Source organism: Chroicocephalus ridibundus, chromosome 2 (genome assembly GCF_963924245.1).
Source record: "Chroicocephalus ridibundus chromosome 2, bChrRid1.1, whole genome shotgun sequence".
Lineage (NCBI taxonomy): Eukaryota > Metazoa > Chordata > Aves > Charadriiformes > Laridae > Chroicocephalus > Chroicocephalus ridibundus.
This window is the reverse complement of record NC_086285.1, coordinates 55,057,384-55,079,302: the sequence shown is the minus strand read 5'-3', so window position 1 is coordinate 55,079,302 and position 21,919 is coordinate 55,057,384. Positions and strand designations below refer to the sequence as shown.

At 40.9% G+C, this 21,919-nt stretch overlaps 1 protein-coding gene across 1 annotated transcript in view; it reads left to right on the top strand.

Annotated features, from left to right (window-relative positions):
• Nucleotides 1-21,919, top strand: part of ITGA9 (integrin subunit alpha 9) — a 232,582-nt gene that overhangs the window by 164,617 nt on the left and 46,046 nt on the right. Inside the window, exons 19-23 of the mRNA XM_063325548.1 lie at nucleotides 8,924-9,010; nucleotides 10,461-10,540; nucleotides 13,771-13,860; nucleotides 16,479-16,587; nucleotides 19,320-19,427. Of these exons, the coding sequence (XP_063181618.1) occupies nucleotides 8,924-9,010; nucleotides 10,461-10,540; nucleotides 13,771-13,860; nucleotides 16,479-16,587; nucleotides 19,320-19,427 (474 nt within the window). The remainder of the gene's footprint in view (nucleotides 1-8,923; nucleotides 9,011-10,460; nucleotides 10,541-13,770; nucleotides 13,861-16,478; nucleotides 16,588-19,319; nucleotides 19,428-21,919) is intronic.

Here is a 21,919-nt window from a genome sequence, read left to right as displayed (position 1 = left end):
GGGAGAGGCGGGAGGCTCTAATTAATTATATAGAAATAGTTGTTTTCACAAAATAAGCAGCAAATCCAAGATGTTTGAAGCCAGGCTCGCTGGGCTTGGGGGTGGGGTGTGCCTACAGCATTAACTAGTGAGATCATGGAATGGGACAGGAAATCTCTCCCTAATGCCAAAGAAAACTTCCCCCCTCCCCCCCCGCCCCAGTTCTTTTAATGAAACAACTGTTGAGGTTCCCCAACCCCCTTTGAGGCTTATTTTCTGATAATGAATCAAAGGATGGATTCATTATGAGAATACAGATCCAGATGCCCCACTCTCCCAGATCTTTATATGCACATTTGGCTGCGTGCTTGTCAGCGTACTCGGGTATGCGGTTTTGCTTGCTCATGTAAGCGCTGGGATGATGAGGGTCTTCACTGGTGAAACATCAGTTTGTGGAGCTGCAGAATGTATGATGTGTGACATTCACATTTGTGGATTTGGTTTGTTAGGGAAATATCTGTGCGCTGAAAAGTAAAGGAGAACTTTGAGTCTCTGTGACACCTTTAAAACAGACCTTTGCAATGCACACAAAATCTTTTTATTCTGTTGTATACTTTGATTAGATATTCAATATTCTTCAATCCTTGCATTCAAGAGGTTAGGTAGATGCTAGTTTCATGACAATGTCTAGCTGAGCAAGTCCATAGTGAATCGGTATCTCCCTTTCTGAATATTTTTCCTAGCCAGTAATGATTAACAGTAGCTTTCACACTATAGTTGCTATTGCTGCTGACTTATCATTGACTTCTTCTTCACATTGTTATTCACATTGTTACTTGCATTCCACCCATGTTTGGAAATTATTTGCAATACAAGAAACCTGCAAAGCTCAGGCAACAGACCTGTTGCCTTAAAAGAGTGAAACGTATCTTAATTTCTTTCCATCATGAATATCTTTTTCCTTCTTATATATGACTTTGTCACACTCTTTGCTTTGGCGAGTGGAGAAGCGCATGCAGAAGAGTTTCTGAACACAAGATGTTTGCTTGAAGTTGCTGGTAAATCACATGTCAAAAAACATAATAAAACTCATGAGGCACTTTCTCTGAGAGCAGAAACTTCCTAAAATGCATGTGAAATTTTTTCTTGGACCTTTGCTTTAAAAGCTGTGACCACTTGTGCTGGACCACTGCAGTCCATCTTCAAACCTACTATCAGCAATAGGATTTATTTCTGCCCCCGCCCCACCCCAGGTTATGTTGCACACTCCCAGCTCACAAGAGGCCAAGTGGCCCAGTGTCACCACCGTGTGCCACCGCCACTGCCTGGGAAGCTGGCCCCAGGAAAGCAGTGCATCCCGCCACCACATGCAGCTTTCCTTGCACCTTCCTCTGTCTGACCCCCGGTTTGTGCAGTGTTGGGTGCTGGGTGTTGATGGCAGTAGGTGTTTGAATGCTGTGTGCATTTGTAACGCCTGAAACAGAGGAGCAAAAAAAGGAAAACCAAACTTCCAAACTGCTGGCTCAGTTTGTGAGATATTGAGATGTCCAAACGTAAGCAAGTTGCTGATGCCTTTGGCATTCACTGTAAGTCAAAGGAGGTGCGGAAGGTCTGTGCCTGGCAGGGTCAGCCCAGAAACACAGAGGAAATATTAAGTGTCCGTTCAGCACACGGAGAGTACTGCTGACAAAGAGGCAAAGCAGACATCAGACTGCTAGTTGTGTGAATAAAACAGAGGCCCACAGAGCTTTCAGGGATGATAATCAGAGCAACTTTTAAGAGGTATCTGAGGTAGATCAGACCCACCATTTCAGCCATTTCAGATGAATTTTGCTTGAATTGTTATACAGCACCAGGAAGAATTCCCAGTCAGTAGTACCACTGATCCTCTTTGTGTTCTTGCAGTTTTAAAATACCTAGCAAAGCTAGGAGGAAAGCATTGGAGGAAAGCACGGTATCTGTGGAATTATGTGTTAGAAAAACGGAGCTGATATATGCACAAGAAGGGGCCTCCGAGATTAAATTACTCTAAGCTGCACTTGCTCACAGTCATAGGGAAACTCAGCCTGGGCCAGTCTTTTTATTTGAAAAAAAGAATCCCCAAGCTTTCAGGAGCCCATGCACCCCTAATTGCTCTGTTCATGTGGGTGACTGTGGCCCACGCTCTTTGGTGACCTCAGTTGCTTTAGAAAGAAAGTACATCGACGTGCTCCAGGGGTGGCTATTAAATGAATTGACAAATCTTCATATCCTTGAAGCCTCAGCGAAGGCATTAAAAGGATTGTGAGGCAGGGACAGATAAGGGTAAGTGCAAAATAAAAATTACGCTCTCAAAACCCTAGGGAAAACCACCATGGGGGAAGTTGTTGATAGTGTAACTGAAGGGCTCTAGACCAAGATTATGAAGAGTGATTTGAAGAAGCCACCTCAAACATCATCAAAGAGGCCATCTTTCATTTTAGGTTCCTGACGTGGGAGGTGTTTGTGCTACCTGGCTGTGCTAGCTAAGTGCGTAGGAAGCAGATTACCAGCTGTGTACAGACATATGTTCAGTGATATCTCCCAAAAGTAAGAAGCTCTTAAAATGCAGTTCAGGTCTATATAATTGTCTTGTTGGGTGGAACAAAACATCCAGATGTTCATCTAAACTCTCATTTGGGAAAATGTCCTGTTCACCAAAAGTACAGATTGGAATTACTGAGGTATAAGTATATACTTTAAGTCAGGGTTCACGGTGAGAATAAAAAACTGTACAAATTTAGCAAAACTGTATTTTTCCCTGTGCCTGATGTAAGTATCTACCTTTGGTGCAGGTCAGAGAACCCACATTTCCAAATAACCAGTGGGGAGAGTTAGCTGTAAAGTCTATATACTGAAGAGTATGTAGTAGGTAGATGCATAGTATCTAACTTTTGAGACTTAGCATTGTATGAAGTGGACCCTTCAAGTAGCTAGCCCTCTTCTGTTATATTTTCTTAGTGTATTTGTTTTAGGACTTCTCAGATGAGGATACTGTCCCCTGTGGTGCCAAGTGTAATGGTTCTCAGACAGGCATTACAGAACAAGAAAACCAATAACACAAGAAAAGCAATAATAAGAATGTGTGCTCTGGCAATAAGTGCAGGGTTCCTCAGTATTCACTCTCGTCATTCTTCCTTTGTACCCTTTGGGAAACGTGCAGCAGCATCAAAAAAACTAACAAGTTAAATAAATTCTCAACATCTTCAGAACGGGAATGTTCTGCCAACATATTATCAAGGCTTCCAGGACATTTGCTCCTCTGTTCCAGACCGTATGTGCTAGTAGCCAGGATTTGCAGGGGAGACTTTTCTCCATCTAAACAACAACAAAAAAGCTTTAATTTAAATGTAGCCAAAGAAAGAGAAATATAAACTGCTGGTAAATGCATTTTCTAACAAGTTGGTGTTTCTTCCTTCTAAAAAAATACGCAGATTATCTTAACAATTCTGCAATGAAGGTATTTTTAGTGCCTTTCATTAGTGATTTTAATACATTCAAACATAACAGCTAATCAGAAGAGTGTTTAAAAGGGTGAGGTCAACTCTGGCACAGATAATCAACAGTATTCAGAGCCGCAGTGAGTTTAGCCTAAGTTCAAAAATTAATATAACTTTCTGTTGACTACCTTGGTATGATTTTATTTTAAAAAAATAATCAGTTAGAGCCATAGCTGGCACATCATTTTGCAAGTTGAATATTGTTCTGTTGGATCTCCCTGTTGACATTTCAGATGTAGTATCTCCTATTAGCTTGTGTGCTTAGAAAAGCAGAGAGCTGGCAGGCCATAAATGAGTGTGAGGATAGTTGAATTCACACCTTCTCTGTGAGAGCACTGAGTGATACATACACAAGTAACCTATGCTTTTATATTTGTTTGCTTTTGATGATAGTCGTAGTTTGGTAGAAGAACTGTAGGATAGATAAAAGCCTGGTATTGAAGATGGTTGAAGGAGAGTTAACGGGTTGGTGGAGATTACTTTAAGGAGATGTTTGAGACCAGGAGCTGGCAGCCAGTCATGGGGGGGCATGAGGGGTGGCAGCAACTTGAGGAAGTGTGCTGATGGACCTCATCAGTTCAGAGGAGTTGCTCTACCTTTGGGGAAGAAATGAATGACCCTAAGAGTGGGAAAAATAAAAACAGAATATGATTACATGAACTGACAGATCAGGCTCAGGAAGGTTGGAGGGTTTTGGCTGGACGTAAGTGAAGCAGAGAAGGGTCAGGGTTTATCGGCTGATCAATAAGTCACCACATACGATCTATGCGAGACTGCCTTGGGGAAAAAAAACATACGCAATCCGATTTGAAAATGGTTAGTCAAGGTGAAGCTGAGGAAGTTTCAGTATCTTTCTTTGGGCTGTGCCGCTTCACATATGGTGGTCATTTTTGGTCATCCACATTCAGGAAGAGGGAGCTTAATTAGGAGTAATGTGTTGTGCTGGTATGTCAACATGAAGGCTCTTCCCAGAGGCAGAGTCTGTGACCTGTGACTGTTTTATCCAGAGCCAGGCAACCTTTCTTCCACTAGCAGTTCTTTCTTACTGTTTTCTTAAGGCATTCTCTTTTCCTCCTTCTTCAGTCTTAGATTTAGCAGTTAACCAAGTTGAAAAGGAGCCTTCAGGGTCAAAGTAAACAATATTTAAGAAATCTTCTAAAAATGTTTGTTTCAGGAGAAGGGGGGGACAAATAGCAGCTGTCTTTGAGCAGGGTTTGGTTCTAATAAGAGGCCTTTTCCAGGATCATACCTGAATTAATCTGATCTTGTGCTCCAGCTGGCACTGGTCCCACCTTTGTACCATGAGAACATTCATTGGGCCCACTAAATACTATTAAAAGGAGACAAGCTTTTTAAATGCGAAAATACATGCAGTGAAAGACTTATCTGGTATGACCTGTCGTACTGCTGACAAGCTATTTTCTTAGTGAAAACCTGCCTTATGTGGCCTGAAAAATGTGTGGTTCTCTTGCAGTCCAGTTACGATCTCTGAGATAGGAAAAGAGCAAAATCTGGGGTTGTTCCATGTGTTAATATCCCCAGATCATCAGCAAGGTGAATGCTCTTGAATTATGATAATGATCCCGTAATCCAGTATCCCATCTATGTGGTTAAAATGCTTGACTCTTGCTGAAATGCTTTTTAGACCAAACTGAATGCACTGTTTAAAGCATTCAGATTGACCTAGCTTGTCTACCTGTCTGAAGCTAATTAGTCTGTGAGCCCTGTACTTTCTTCTGTTTAGGTATCTGGAGTTGGTTTGGGCAGCAAGGATTTGACTGCACATAGTGTTACGGATTAGGGACAAGAATATGAGGAGACATTACTCCAAAGCACATCCCACATTGTCAGCCTGTAGTCAGATATACTCAGAGCTCCCGTGTTCAGTACCTGCCTACTTCTGCTGAGGCCGGTACTGGCCAAAGATGCTGGTGGAGGAGACAGTTGGTGTCCCCAGTGAAGCCTGCATGGCGCACCAAGCAAATATCTGAAACAGCAGAGAGATGGGGAAGAACATGACCATTGCTGAAATTTCTCTTCTGAAGTCTTAAATTTAGCAAATAGCAACATTCCAAGGTTGCTGCTTCTACACCTTATATTAATATGATCATTACCAACTTCCTGCACTAGTCAGTTGAAACCACACATAGTATTTACACTTCAAAACACATATGTCCAAAAATAAGGCCATTTTGTTACATCTCTGCTCATACACCTATTTACATGCCCCATGGATTATGTTTGACAGCATTATGCTACAGAATTTAGGGTGAGTTGTTGTTTCCATGTGTGCCCCTTATAATGGAGTTAGAACTTGGCTGTTTCATTGCTCATGTTATAATTACCAGGAACTTTTCTTTCTGCGATAAAGGACTTTGAGAAACAGACTGTGAGCCAGCCGGAGCTTCATGTTTCTCGTACCCAGGTCTGCATTTGTTATGCAGTAATAGTACAGCTATTTGGCTAATTAACTTGCTATTTATCTGATTGTCTTTCCTAAGAATATGAAATGCCGTGAAATGTTTCAGAAAGAAAACAACGTTGTCCAGATAAAGCTTCACACTGTCTCCTTGGAAGGGAAACTTCCAACCCCTTTGGCTATGTTTTCTAAGCAAACTAGAAACTGCTATGAAAACACATGCAATAAGCTGGGTTCTCAGCTGTGTTATATTGTCATAGAGAAGCATCGCTCACTAAAAGCGTTACCTAACATCAGTAAGAAGTGGCATCCGAAATTTCTGGAAGCCCTGAGTTGTGCTGTTTCTGTTCCCTATTTGCTAGATAAGACAGCACCAACCCTTCAGTTTGCTGGAATAGTGTGAAAACTGAATTTATTTAGTGCTTAAAGAGTGCCCACATGTTACAGAGCTGAACACCACAGGAAGCCTCATGAAGAAACAACTTTCTCTCTTTCCAAAACAGTGCTCTGCAAATAAAGCCTGAAACCAGACAATGAGCAGTGAAGGAAAAATGAAATTTTTACTCATTAGCTGAGCTTCTCCATCCTAATCACAGAGCAATGTAAGGATCCATGGGAAAAGTTTTCTAGGTAGCCTGTGTAATTTAGAAATGTGCAGAAGGCTGAACCAGAGTGATGCCAGGCAAACTTATTTCTGCTGTTTCCTAGCATTGAACAGTTTGACTTTGCAGCGTTAATAGAATCATAGAATATCTCAATTTGAAAGGGACCCATAAGAACCACCAAGTCTAACGCCCTGCTTCTCATAGGACCTAAAACTCAATCATATGACTAAGAGCGTCGTCCAGATGCTCCTTAAACTCTGACAGGTTTGGTGCCATGACCACTTCCCTGGGGAACCTGTTCCAGTGACAGGCCACCATCTCAGGGAAGAATCTTTTCCTAATGTCCAATCTGAACTTCAGTAATGTTGTGTTAATATGGTATGCTAATGAAGCCAGAAGGTCATTCAAGTCAATCCTCCTGTATCCATTAAGTTGTTGCAAGCAGCAACAGCAAAACCAGCCAATGCAACATTATCTGTTGTTTCCTTAACAGGCTATTATAAAACAACTGGCATCTGCCTGCCTGCTGTCAGGGCTGCAAAGGCAGGCAGCCACCAACGTGCAAAATGAAGAAGTACTGCACTTCTTCCATTATCAAGATGAGAGTTCTTTCTGCTGAAGTGATATGGCCTTGAGGAGAGGAGGCAGCCTGTTGGGTCTGTCTGGTCACTGTCACCACCAGGCAGCTATGTAAATAGAAACCCCTCTTGAATGAACAGAGGCTGGGAGTTGATGAAAGAGAGTTCATAGGTTGCCACAGTTAGACAGTGAGGAACATTTGAACAACTCAGAACCAAGAATGTTCCCAGAGGAAACAGCTGTGAAATTTTTCATTTGGTTACGCAGCTGCTTAAAGTTTGTGTTCACTTGATCACTCACAAAAAACTGGAGAACCTCCCAGATTGCCGAGAGGAAAAGGCAAATGAAGGGGATGCTTCACCGTGAAGCACTTGCTCTGCTGTTTTGTGTTAAATGGAGGAGAAAATCTTAACACAGCATATGAGGACAGCAGCTTTGTATGACAAACATTTGATGTGCTGGGCAGTGCCATCTTTTGTATTTCTGGAAATAGAAGCCTACTGAAGATTTCAAGAAAACAGATCCATGAAGAAGAAGGTGAATGTGGAGGCCGCTGTTCTGGCATCTGAGTAGTACTGGCGTAATATCACACCACCAGGCATCTCCAAGCATGCATGGATTTTCTATTTACGTTATTTTCTTTTCATATGAAACCAGTGAAATACTGTCTTGAGTGGGATAAGAAAGGTAATGTTAGGGCTATAATTTTCTATACATGTGTGCCCTGATTTGAACCATGATTTTGAAGATAAAGGAGACCTTGTCTTTCCGATATCACAGGAAGCAGTTAAAAGATCGAGAATCTGAATTATGTCAGACTCGTAATTAAGATAATAGTAATGTCTGTAGAGCTGTAACGCCGTGCTCGGGTCAGAACGTGAAAAGCAGAAAGGTATTTCCTGGAGATGCTTATAGCCTGAGTTGATGGTTCAGGAAGCTACTTCCACATGTGCTTGTTCCAGCTGAGAATGGTACTCATGTAAATGCTTAATTTTAAGTGCATATTTAAGGCAGAACTCATATTTGAAGTGATTTGGGAAATGTGCATAAGGAGACAGAGCCCGGGTTTCACAAACTGCTGTCGATACCAAAAATAGATCAAATAAATCATATGTCTTGTAGCTAAGAGATTCTCAGCTACATGTCTAGAATAGAATTAATTTCTAGATTTAGATGTCTAAATTTAGGCATTCGTATTGTAGCTGCATAACATCAATACCATAGCTCCAGTGATGATCTAGTCAATAGTAGGGCCCAGGGAGGTATTCAGCCCAGCCTAAGCTGAACATCTGCATTTGGTCTGCTGGACTGTTTTCTACATCCATTGACTACGATTTGAGCACTGACACCTAGATCACTTAGGTGCCTACACAGCAGGTGATTGCTGATAGTGCGTATCAGATTCTGAAATTGAATCCTAATCCTGAAATTTAGTGAGATGAAGTTGTTCACAGTGACAGGTTCTGGACCACTTGAAAGCTATCTTTTAAGAAATAGAGGGGAACAACTGATGGTCTGAGTTATCCAAGAACTTGGGCTGATCCTGTGACTCTAATGTGTTTAGTCATGCGGTATTTCCCTGTGGTCTGTCTCTCAAGAAATGTTCTGATGGTTGTCTTCCTAGTGCTGGTCTGACTGAGGTGGAGTAAGGAAGTGCAACTCTGCACTTTTTCTTATTCAGTGAGTATTAGTTTTATGGGAATACCAGTGTTATGGTGGGAAATGTTTAGTTTTCTACAATACTTCATCACAATGGTATTTCTTAGTAATCCTCTTTTTCTCCCCAAATCTATCATCTCATGGTCTTTTTTATTTTCTTACAGGAGGAGCTCGGCATTGCCTGTGAGTTGCTGGAGTCAGACTTCCTCAAGTGCAGCGTGGGATTTCCTTTCATGAGATCGAAATCTAGGGTAATGTTGTGATATTTGCATTTGCAGAGTGATGGTCCGTTCACCTCTTTGTCTCCGAGGAGTGGCTGGAAGGGCAACTGCTCTGTTAAATGTCTGTTACTGATACTTTCTGTAGCTTTGTAGCACAGATATCCAAGCCTTTCACAGTTATGGAGGGTAGCTGTCCTCTTTCCCACCAGATAGAGCCAATGGCAGTACCCTGTGCACTGCAGTACAGCTCTTGAAAAACTATAAAAGAATTGCATCTATGAAAAACTTAGATATTTCCTCTGCAGAAAAGTAGAAAAGGACTCTCTTATTTATTTTGCCTTATTCTGTTTTATTTTTGTCTTCTCTCACATTAAAATGCAACTGAATTTGTAAAAATTACAATGAAAATCTCTTAATGACTTTATCATACTGTGGTCTCCTGGTAGCTTTTAAAGAGGATTTTGTTCAGTAGTAGTAGATGAACTCTCTCATAATGTTTAGAAATGCAGCTGGGTTCTTTCTGTCACTAAACTGAGCTGTACAAATGACCAACCCAGAAAGGTGAGAAGATGAGGGATAACTTCAGGATGACCTGAACAAAATTAGTCTGAAAATTTTCAGAACGTTTCAATTTCAAAAACTAATCCTTTCCATTTGAATTGACGTATCCTTTAACCCGACGTGAAATTTTTTGGTTTATGTGTTTTATTGACATGCGCTTTTTAAACATTTAAGAAGATTTTAAATAGAATAGAAAACATAAATGCAGTAGCAAAATGCTATCTGGAATGTAAGGATTTTAATGTTTTGCTTCAGATTGACATAGTTGGGTTATCTTCAGGTTTTTTTCAGGAAGCCATTGAAATTAGCTTGAACTTAGAAACTATTTCAGTTGGCCAAAAACCGTTTTGGAGTTAGGTAGAAATGTTGTTGCATGGAAAAGTTAATGTAGTGGTACAGTGGTCATCAAAGTAACGTGCTTTCTTCAAAATCAGTAAGGTTCTCTTTTTCAAAATTAGAACTTGATTTTATGCATTATGATGAGTGCCCTGAATGCTGCTTTAGTTTGTGCTGGTTGCTTCAAGTCTCTGTGCAGGCCTATGGCATGATCTTTATATCCCCCAAAGATCCCTTCACCAGCAAGTAAGGTATAGATTGGTGCTGTGGTAGCTTCAGGTAGTGACGCCCTTGTACTGGAAGACTCTTTCCCTGGCACATGATCTCCTCAAGAAGTATCTTTGAATGCGATTGTAGTAAAGGCCTTTTCACAATGACGGAAAAGCTGGACTGTCTAGTATTTGAACAGAGACACTATGGCTAAAATTTAAAAGCAGCTCTACAGTAGAGGAGGCTCTCTTACATGTATCAAAATACACTACTTCTGTGCAACTAGGCCAGTTAAAGGTATGTGAAGTTTCAGAATAAGTACATTGTGAAACAATATACAATGTCTCTAAATACCATTTTTTTCTTTGCACAGTATGAGTTCAGTGTGATCTTTGACACAAGCCATTTGTCTGGGCAGGAAGAAACGCTTACCTTCCTTGTCACTGCCCAAAGGTAAGGGAACATTTGTACATCTTGATGACTTGGATATTCTTTGTTGCGTGGAGTGTGCATTGCATATGCTTGACAGTTAGGGGATATTAGTTGTAGACACATGTATGTGTAGTAAATGAGGTTAAATTACTGGGGCCAAATGCATGTATTTTGGTAATACAGAGGAACCCTGTGACACAGCTTCCTGAAAAATGAGGTAGGATCATACTTAGGCTTTCTTTGCCAGGCAGTTGCAATTCTGAAGGAGCATTTTGTGTTTTCTCAGTCGGAAGGCCCTTGCGTTTCTGTGCCCATCCCTTTGGGCCCTGTATCAAGCTCAGCTCAGCTGCGGTTGACGATCAGCACCAGGCAGACCCATTTGTTCCAGCATTCGAATGAAATAAGCATGCTTGGATGCAAACCAAAAAAGAGAAATGCTTTCATCAGGTGGTGAGGGATCTCACTGACAGTTTCCAAAGTTGCATGTCTATTACGCCCCCCCCCGCCCGGATCTTCATCAAGCTATGACAGACTGAGTGAAACAGCTGAATAGGGTACTTCCCCAAGGGCACTTGGAGCAGGCATTGAAGTAGTGTGATACCAAGTATGCATGCCATAGGGATTTTGTCTCACGCGAAATAAAAGGTAACACACATGCTCTGTGCTTCCGAAGATGATGTGCCACAAAGAAGCAGACTCCGTGGGTGATTCAGTCACAGGCACTGTCCGGGTGTGTGCTGACAGGAGTACAGCTGCATTAACCCGCACCATGAACTGCTGTTCTGACGTGCTGAGCGTGTGATTGGTTCCTGCTTCCACTTACTGCGTGAGTGGACCAACTTCATGCCCTTCTGTGTCAAAATCAGGATCTCCAGCCTGAAGTCTCCTCTCCAATTTGATGACACCTCACCGACCAGCTGGAGATGAGAGATGAGATGTAGCAGTTGCTGAGTGACTGCTCTCATAAGGCGTGGTCCTCCCCTGCAGTAACAGCTGTAGGTGGGAACAAGATCCTGCAGCATGTGGGGCTGGTATGAAACACTGAAAGTGAGATCACGCATCAGAGGGGCAAGATTATGTTTTGCACATTAGAGAAGTTTTATTCTCCGTGAGGAGAAGTTCATCATGTGTTCAGATGACCCTGTGATGCTTCTAGGTCAGGGAGACGCATCAATATCTGCTAGGTGAATGCCAGCTGGTGCAAAGATGGGTCACCACTGCTTTAAATTTGCCCAGCCAGTGTTTTCCAGATTGTACCACTCATTTCCCTGCCTTGGATAGCACAGGGCTTTCCTCTGTAACCTCACTCCTCAGATTTCTGTGCCTTACCAATGAGATGGGTTAGTCAGTGCCTTTAGATGGAGCAAAGAAATAAATAGTGGTTTGTACACATAGTATGAATGCTCAGAGGGGTTAAGAGAAAGTTTGTCGTTTCCAAAGGATGAGTGGGAAGACAATTGTGTTTTGAAGGATTCAGCTGAACTTCCAAATACAACAGTGCAGGTCCCAGTGCTGATTACCCTCATTTTTTCTGTGACTTTGGGAAAATGGTTCAATTCCCTCACTGTCAAATAAGTGTAATAAAATATTTCTACCACAAGAGTTGCAGGGAGCCCTGGGATATAGTCAGTGATAAGGAAATGGAGAGGAAGCGTCTGTGCTGTGGCCAGACTGCAATGAGTGGGGACATTGTTTCCACACAAAACTGGAGCTAGTCTGGCAGAAATGTCTGGACTCAGAGAAGCTATGCCATGCTGTCATGGGAAGGTAAGTATTGCCCTTCAAGTGGACACTTAAGCCTGTCCCTTGAAGCTGCAAATTTGGCAGTAGCAAATGTAACAAGAGACTGGTTCAGTAGTGGGAGGGAGAAACTGGAGAAAGGACTAAACATTATATTACATTTTCTCTTTTTGTTTTTTTTAAAACAACAACAAACCCTCTTCTGTGCTTCCTGGTGTGTACTATTTTTCTAGAGCTACATTCTCCTTTTCTGACAGTACCTTTGCTCCATTTGAAACAGATAAGCACATACCCATGAACCCTGTATGGAATTCTACTTGCATATTCTGCTTGCCACCATGGTATCTCGGTATTTGTGTTGGCTGAGAAATGTCTCTGTTTTGGACTCTTCTTTGAGCCTATTCAGAGGAAAAGCTTTTATTAAATGTTTTTTTTTCCCGAGACTGAAAATTTGTGGGTTTTTCCATCTGGGCCACAGGTTTATTAGCAGACACGGCCAATGTGTCAGTTGCAGAACGTTGAGCTGTCCCTATGCATGTATATAGCTAGAACAGTCTGGTTTTGTAATCTGAGCAATTTATCATCTGCATGGTATCACTTGGGATGTTACTGCCTGCTCTTGCCTCAGTGATACTGTCCTTAAATAAATAGGATCATCCCTTTTGTTTTGCTAGTTTGATTTGTGAGTAAATCTAATGAACTGCAAGGCAAAAGTGATTCCAGAGTCTCTGCTAACGAAATGGGAAATATAGGTAACATCTTTCAAGAGTGTTCTTCCGAGTTGTCACGCACCAAGCAGACTAGCAGACTCACCATCATAATTAGAATAAATACAAGTTTGCGTGTTGGACATGCACTTTGGGTACCTTTCCCAGACTTCATACATAAGTGTTCACACTGAAATAAACTGACTCAAATGAGAGATGATTTCTTAGTTTTCTCTTTCCTCCTTCTGCTTTTGACCAGTTGAGGCAAATGCCTTTGAAAATGTAAAGTAGAAGTGCTTTCATTTTGGCAACTGAAGACAGGCAGAGGGCATGGAACTGCTGAGAGGTTACAACCAGTTCTGTACGATTGTCTCACCCAAAAAACTGCTTGTATTGGCACCACATTGGTGCTGTGGTACAGTGCAGGTACAATGAAAGCACAGTTTCATTTACTGAGTCAAGGCTCTCCATGGGCTGCGTGTATCCCTCCCAAGCTGACATACAGTCAGGCTGGGAGAAAATGGACCCTTGCATTGGAGTCTCGATGTCCTTGTTTCTCTCCACTATGATGGCTGCTGTCGTTCTGCGCTGCACAGCTGCAGAACATGTTTTATGTGTGTGCCCTCTCCAAGGTGGGATGAACAAATGTAACTCTTAATCTTTAACAGGCTTCTTAAGGACAGCTGACATCACCCAAACGGAGAGCCTCGGAGTACAAGGCAGAGAGATGGTAGCTTTGAAACTGTGTGATATATTGCAAAGACTGTCGATTTACAGCATATTTATTTTTCCTTTCTGGCACAGTGGAAACCTAGAACGCACTGAATCTCTGCATGATAATACTCTAACCCTGTCGGTGCCCCTGATGCATGAAGTGGACACATCTATCAATGGGTAAGTACCAGTCACCAAATGAAAACAACAAAAATAATAATAATCCTAACAATAACATCTGAGTCTCTTCCAGTGAAAAACTGAATTCTTCTCTTTGTTTACATGTGGCCAGACTGTTGCTTTTTCCTTGTTTCCCAGACTCTGGAAATACAGACAACCTCAGTCATTATCTGGGAATTCTATTTGTCATGCCTTTCATTCCAACGCTGTACCTCTTTCTCACTCCTTTCTAGTTAACACTTATAGCAGGTATTTTAGTGATCATGTTTGAATTCATGTGATTCTGTACATATGGTGGACCTTAAAATAAAATAAAAAGAGAGCAAGTAAATCACACCTTATTCCTTAGGGCATGTCTTTAAGGATGTGGTTGAGAATCATCAGGCCAAAGGTTAGGGTCAAATGTTCTGGGATTTAAAGGAGCTTGGTGGAGTCTAGCTGTTTGCCTTTCTGTTTAATTTCACAATCAGAATTTGCTTCTGCTTCTGTTCATTTTCCCACTCCCTCTGCTCCCTAGTCTGTGAGGCATCCGAATACGAACCAAGGAAAATCACTCACCCTTTGACTGAAATACTTCTATAACACATAGCTATTGTCCTCTCCCCAGGGCTGCAGATGTGCGAGTTCCTGCCTTTGTATTCAGGGGTCTTCCCTTGCACTTCTGCATTATAATCTTAAGTCTAGAATGAAAGATTTGGGGTCAGTCCCAACAGTCAGACTGTCCTCTAGCACAAACAATGCTCGAGTTGAAACTGGGGGACCTGGTCACTGGAGGTGAATTAGCGTCCATGTAGTCTGAGAAAGTTGACATTCATTCCTAAACTGGGGAAGCAAAAATTAGCAGCAGTGTCCCCAAGAGGTCAGTGTCTTAGTCACCATTTATGGCAACCTCCTGGGAATACGTATTGTCTAAATGACCAGTGCAGGTTGGCATCAATAGCAAAAGGTTCTCTTGACCAGTGTGCTAAACATGTAGGAACAAAGTTACCTGCACTGACATGTGATTTGGCTGAAAAGCTGGGTAAACTCAGATTCATGGCCTAGTCTGGGTTTTGCGACATGAAGTTGATTTATTCTCTTGTTGCATAGAAATAAAATCCCTTAATTACTGCCACAACAGTCAGAATGGGTAGAAGATATGCCTGAGCCTGCTCGGAGAAGTCAAGAGCACTGTCAGACCTCACAAGATGACTAGCAAGGACAGAAATCTATATTGAGAGTACAGTCTCAGCAGCCTGTTCTGGAAATTTTTGAATGCTTTCATTGTTACAGATTATGCAAATTTAACTCTGTATCCCTTGCTTCTTGATGCTTTGATACAGATTGATTTTTGTACAGCTTTACAGATACGAATGCCTTCATCTGTCTTTAGGTCTGTTTTTCACCTACAGAATACTGCATGCCTGAATCTCTGAATTTATAAGCCCCACCCAACTGACTGTGTGGATTATTTTTTTCTTTCTCTTAGACAAGGCTTAGTTAATTAAAGTTCAGATAAATGTCCAACTACCAGGGAAAAGTTGGGTTTATTGGAGGGCACAACATTCCCAGGCATGGTAATATTAGTAATACTCTTTTTTGGACAGTGTTTTTTTTTTCTAAGTTTATTTTCATTAGCAATCCTGCATTTGAGTCTACGAGAGCAAACTTCATCCTTGGTCATAAATAGCCCAGAAGGGCTTGTACCATGTTTGGGAGGAGCCTTCTGGCACAACTCCATAAATGGGAGGGGTAAATCTGCGTCTTGCTGTTTCCCCTAGCAATCCCTGGCATAGGAGGCAGGCAGGAAAAAAGGAAATGTACCTAAACAGGCTTAAAATCCTGTCTCAAAAAACTCTGATCCAAAAGGACAGGCTGAGAAGGAAGCAGAGTTTTAGGCAGTCCCTTACTAAGGTTTGTCTGAAATTACACCAGGACCCTTTCCAGCCAGTGGAGCAGCCTGACATTAGAGGGAGGCACAAAGGATGCTTAAAGCACTCCTAGTCCTGCAGGATTTCCAGGTACTGTGTTGTGCTTCCAAGTCTTTTCTGATAAAACCCTCCTGCGTTTTACTTTGTAATAAGATGATAAGAGTAGCTGAGAAGACTTGGCCTGTGCCACTGTAGTTGAAAGCAAGTTATATCCCCCTCTACCCTTCCCTTTAATCATCTGCTAATCATAAAGGTAGTGAAGCTTAGATAATTAATGAAGTGTTTATTCTTGCGATGCTCGGTAAATGGTAGATAAAACTGAAATGTTACTTTAGTGAATATGTAGCTGAAAGTATTCCTATTAGTAACTGTTCCTTCAGGTTAACTTGGTAGTGCAATGATTTCCTGTGTTACACAAATCGTCCATGGCAGGCGGCCCTGGAGAAGAGGTTTTGTGATAGGAAAGGAGAAAAAGAGATAAGTAATCAAAAGAAGTCTGCTTCAATGATGGGATGTTAACCTGGGTCAGCTGAGATGCTGCTTTTGTAGCCTAGTGTTGTCAAGAGGAAATCAAATCACAAATTAATGTAAAATGGTTCCATAGAATTTCACATGACCCAAAAGCAAGGGGTGCAGCTCAGCTTGCCATAAATATGTTTCAGTTTGGTGACAAACGCAGCTTACTAAATCTGTTTCTTGATCTTTCAGAGAAGTCTTCCCTACTTCATTTTTCTACGGTGATTCTGTGGAAACATCCAACTTCGTTCAGTTGGAAAACCACGAATGCCTTTTCCAATCTCTCAACTTCACGCTGCAGGTAAAACTCATACTTATTTTCACAGCTTTCCTGCTTGACAGCACATTCTGGCTTTGTATCTATCTATCTCTTTTATTCTGAGTGTGGTGTGGGCTTTGGTGCATGTCTCTGAATCACAGTATGCTGTGCAATGCATTCTTGATTGGATGCCATATTTACAGTGTGCAGGGTTGGTATATTTCCTTATCTGAATATATTATAACAAGAATTGCCAATAGGGCATCTTGCTTCTACAGGCATGAAGCTGCTACCATTTGTTTTCTTTTACCTTTCATCACATGCTGAGTAAAGAGCTCTAGTTACTCAAGTGCCATATCTGGGATACAGTCACGGGTTCAAAAGGGAGAAGTAGCTCTTTTTAGTGGCATGGTCACTGAGCAGAGGAGTGGGTAAGCCTTTATCCATGAGAACAATCACATACCTGTGCCAGGGATTCAGACTTGCTAAATGCCCCCAGTATGAAAATGTTTATAGCACTACTGATAAGAGTACAGCATAGGGAAGAAACTGTAACACTAACAAGACAGGTGTGAGAAGGTTTGATGAAAGGTCTTATAGCATTTCAGTGTTATTCAAGTATTATCTATAGATTACACTTCACATGGCAGTTAGATGGATTCCTGATGTGGCAAAACATATGGAAGATTTCTTGTAACAAACTCTTGTGATGCAGCCAAAATGAACTTGTCTCATTGCCGTGACTGTATCTATTACAAGCACTTCCAGTCCTTTTTGACCGCTAGATGGAACTAGGGAATGATAAATCATGCAAAGGTAGGGGAATCATTTATTCTGAAAAATAGTCTTTCCCCTGTTTTCCCCTTTCTGTTCTCCTAGGCATGAATGCCACTCAGCTCATAATGAATAACACATGTCTGCCTCCGTGGACAGACTGAGGTCCAGAGCAATTAAGCCCCCACTGTCATGCAGTGCCCTTAGCTATTTACTGAAAAGGAGTGAAAGCAGGGTTTCAGGACATTAAAGCTTTTGTGAACCAGGCTATTAATTCTTCTGATTCTGATTTCTGTCTTGAGGGTTTATAGGTCTTCCCCCCTCCCTCCCCCTCAAAGCCAGTCATTGGTTAAAAACAGATAAAGAACAGATGTACTGATGCTTTAACTAGATGAATATTTTCAATAAAACAAAGTGATAACAGGTAAGGGAGAGAGAATCTATATATTGGCAGAGACACCATTTGTCCTGCCCCATCCTCTTGTCTCTCATGCACACACTTACAAGTTGCAACGTTAATAACTTTTTTTACATATAGGAGTAGAAAATTATACTGTAACAAGTCACAGATCTGCTCTCCAGTAACATAGTAAACCTCATAACTTGATGTCAGAGAGAAAGGGTAGAATTTCGTAATGGGCAAAGCATGGTTTGTATCACTGTTTGCATAATTGTTTTTAATGATTTGCCTGCCATTTATTAAACTTCTCCAGATGGAGAAAAGTAATAGTTTCTTAACCAAGAAAAAGAGATGATTTACAAAAATATGGGGCTTCATAGTGGTTTTCATATGTGAAAATCTATACCGTGTCCAATGTTAATAAGGAGACAGATCTGTGCATCATTTTTTTGAGGTAACAATACGTGCAGTGAAAATGTCTTTTCTGCATTAACTCCTATCTGATCTCAGTGAGATAATCAGGTTTTTTTAAATGTCTAACATGAAACATTATGTTTGTATTTCGTGCAGCATTTATCATGCTCCGTTGTAGTGGGATTTCTCCCCCTGCCTGGAGCCTCAGGGTTTTTGTAAGGATTTGGCATTGTGAACCGATTTTCTTTATCAGTCAGGCATTTCTTCAAATATAAACAGTGTTTGAAGAATGAAAACCTGTTGGGTTTAATATTTGTACTTTACTCAATTAACAACTGATTGCTACATCTTTTGACAGTACTGTCTCAGAGTGGATAAATATTCTGATGGGTTTAGTGTTTTTACTGTATGCACTTATATATGTGGTGTTAGAAATAACCAGGAAATATTTTTCCTAATAAAAAAAAAATGTAGATAGACATGAAAAGGTATTTTCATTGAAATTGTTCCATGGATTGTTTCTTTTCAGCAAAAAACCACAAATTTGGGAATTTTCACTGGATACATTTCAGTGGTGAACTGGAAATTCTTTGAGTTTTTGTTGAAAATTTGTGGGGGGTTTGATAGAAAGCCAGTGTTTTCCACTAAGAGTTTCATTTAACTGGAAACCCCAGAACTTGAATGGAAGTTGTTCACATGCGTTTTCTGGCACCTCACTCAACAAACCCGCAGTCCAGTAGTCACAATCATCATTACTTTGGCTTCTGCTACATAAGGAAAACATGTGCAGAATATAATGCAGTGGTTACCAGATGGAAATGAGAATGTTAACTGAGACAGTTACCAAAACACTCAAAGAGTACTACCAGCGTCTCTGGATATAAGGTACAAGCCTCATGCTATTTGTACTGATGACAGGTAATTATCCTGCAAAACTGCTTCTTGCCTGATCCATGATTATGTGCCTAAAGACTCTTAGATAAGCTAAACCTTTGACTTTATCCTGGTACTTACAGAAAAAGCCTTAGTCTGAAGACATTGGAAAACTTCCGTAGTATTTTAATTTTTTCAAATTTACCTATACTCCCAGCTCTGGTTCTACAGAGTTTCCCATTTATGAGCAGTCATATATGTTATTTTATTTTTATTTATTTTTTATATATTTATTTGCATCTTTTTCTTACAGGTTTACAATGCTGGACCAAGCACTCTTCCTGGAGCTTTTCTTGACATATCATTTCCAAACCGCCTCTCGGCCACTGGAGCTGAAATATTTCATGTTCAGCAGATGATGGTGAGTACATTACTCTGTGTTCTGAGCCCAGAGAGGCACTGAGAGCTATCAATGATTGAAATAAAAAAGTTCAGCAGAACTAGATGAATCAGTTGCTTTTTTAGACAATAAAAGGTTCTTTGTATCTGTGGCCAGATCATCATAAGCAGCTGAGCCCCTCCAGCTGTTGACTGCTGTCCCTCACCTAGGCCAAGCAGCTGGTTGTGTGTTCCTGGTTCCTACAATGCAATGTAAAACTAGGTCAGGCTAATCCTGAAAGAAATGTGGAGATCACTTCCCGGAGTCACACCTCCAAAGAGGATTGAGTCTTAACCAGAGTCCGGCCTGATTAAATAGTGTATGTAATATCAGCAGGGTGTGTTACCAAGCTGACTCACGTTCCCTGTATTTTTCTGTGGTTATCTGCAAAAATGCTAGCTAGGTCTGAATACATTATCAGTATCTATTTTTCTATAGTCCATGTTACAATTTGCTCTTTTTGAGTGTTCTTTTAACAAATGTAAGTAACAGAGAAATTTATTCTTTCAACACAGTGTTTTTCAAAAAGTGATTTTGTGTCAACTACAAAGAAAATCAAAATAAATTGTAGTAAAGGAGACACATTCTTAGATTTCATTTCTAATATTTATTTATTACTTTCAAAGCTTTTGTTAAACCACTAAAATACCGTCATTGATACTGTGGTGGCCAAGAGAGGGAAACCTCACTACTGAGGTAAATTTATTGCTGAAATTCAGAGTAATCTGTCTTTGTGAGATCGAACCAGCTCTTTGGGCTACTTGAAAAGAAGTATTTTACTTTCTTTGTTGTTAGCTACTTTTCTAGCCTTTTGGCTGAAAAGTGTTGCCATCCCTCATGCGTAGGTAACTGTGTCACTGAATCTGTATAAATACAGATCCAATAAGATGTTTCTAAGCAGGTTTCCAAGATTTGTACTGTTGAAATATATGAGATAAATGTGTATATGGCTTACAGATGGGCACTAAAGAGAATCCCTGAGGAAACAGATTTGGGATATTATATGAGGTACCAGTATTGTATAGACTGAGTCAATTCTCCAACTAGACTGACTTAATTCTCCAGCCTATGTCTCATTTTCCATGGTATTGCATTTTAATGTTTTATTTAGTCCAGCCTTATAGGCCAAAGATCACCTTCCCTTCAACACATTGCCTGTCAAAGGATTGTGACCCATTTCCTTTCCCTTCCCTGGTCTCTATGTGCCATGGGAGAGAGTGTGTGTCTCTGTGCAGCAGTAAAGAGGTGGGAGTCTCTTTAAGAGATTTTTTCTGGCCAAATGTTGGTGTCTTCTCTAAAGTCAGTCATCCTATATATTCCTATATAGCCAGGAGAGAGGAACAGAAAACTCAGCCCATCTCACTTGGGGTGTGATGAATTCCTTCTAGGCCTTGCGTGTTTCTCTGCGTGGACTCTTTGGACTCTTACGGAAGTCTGGGCAAAGAGATGCCTGTTTTGCACACTTGAATTAGTTGAGGTGTGCACTACCCACCAGGTGGACAAGGGCTAATTTCCAGTCATAGTTTGTCATCATTTCTACACAACACCCTAAGTTACACTGGCAAGGACATGATGGACTATATGGTTTTGAATAGCCATTAGAAAAACAAGGCAAAATCCTTGAGTCTTGCACTTAACTCCTTTTTCATTGCTGTTGTACCTCTGATGGCTTATCTAAAGGAGATCCATCTGCGTAGTGTGGTCTTGGGCACTGTGCTAATAAATACTTGCAGGGTTTGTATCCCTTTTCCCCAACAACAGGTGGCATCTCCCCCAACATTTTTTGAAATCTTTCTTCTGCTTTGCGGTTTGTCTTTGTAGAAATTTCAAATCGCTGTCATGAGACCTATTTGCATTGCAGGCTGAAGAGTGGTAGTAAGCAAGTATGCTTTTATGAGAGATGTCTGCATGATACACTGGCATATCCTGGGTCATTTCAACCACCAGTTTTGGGTATATGATCAGTAGGACTCTTAATACATGACTTTTTGAGCACCTCTGACATGTTAATAAATGTTATCCAAGCAAAGCCTGTCTGGGATAGTGGTTATTCTTGCTTTACAGATAAATAATTGAAACACCAAATGGTTTGCCTGAGGTCACACAGGAAATTTGTGTCAGAGCCAGGCACTGAACCCATGTCTCCCAAGTCTTTACTATTGCAACAGGAAAAGCATCCTACTCTCTTTCCTCCTACCTCTCTCCCACTGAGTTTTTATTGACTGCAAAGGGCACTAAAATCATGGAGCTTTTCATCTTTTCACAGACCAAATACACTTAAACAAACAAACAAAAAAACCCTAAAAGCAGCAGATTGGAATGAACTTTGGAAAATGGGTTAGAACAGCTGTTTTTCAAGAGCATTTTTGTAAGCGTAGTCATTAAATATTTCAAGCTTTTGCTTATTTTGAACTTCCCAGAATCTAGACTGCAGAAAAGGTGATAGTATCCTTTCAGACAGTGCAGGTGTTTCT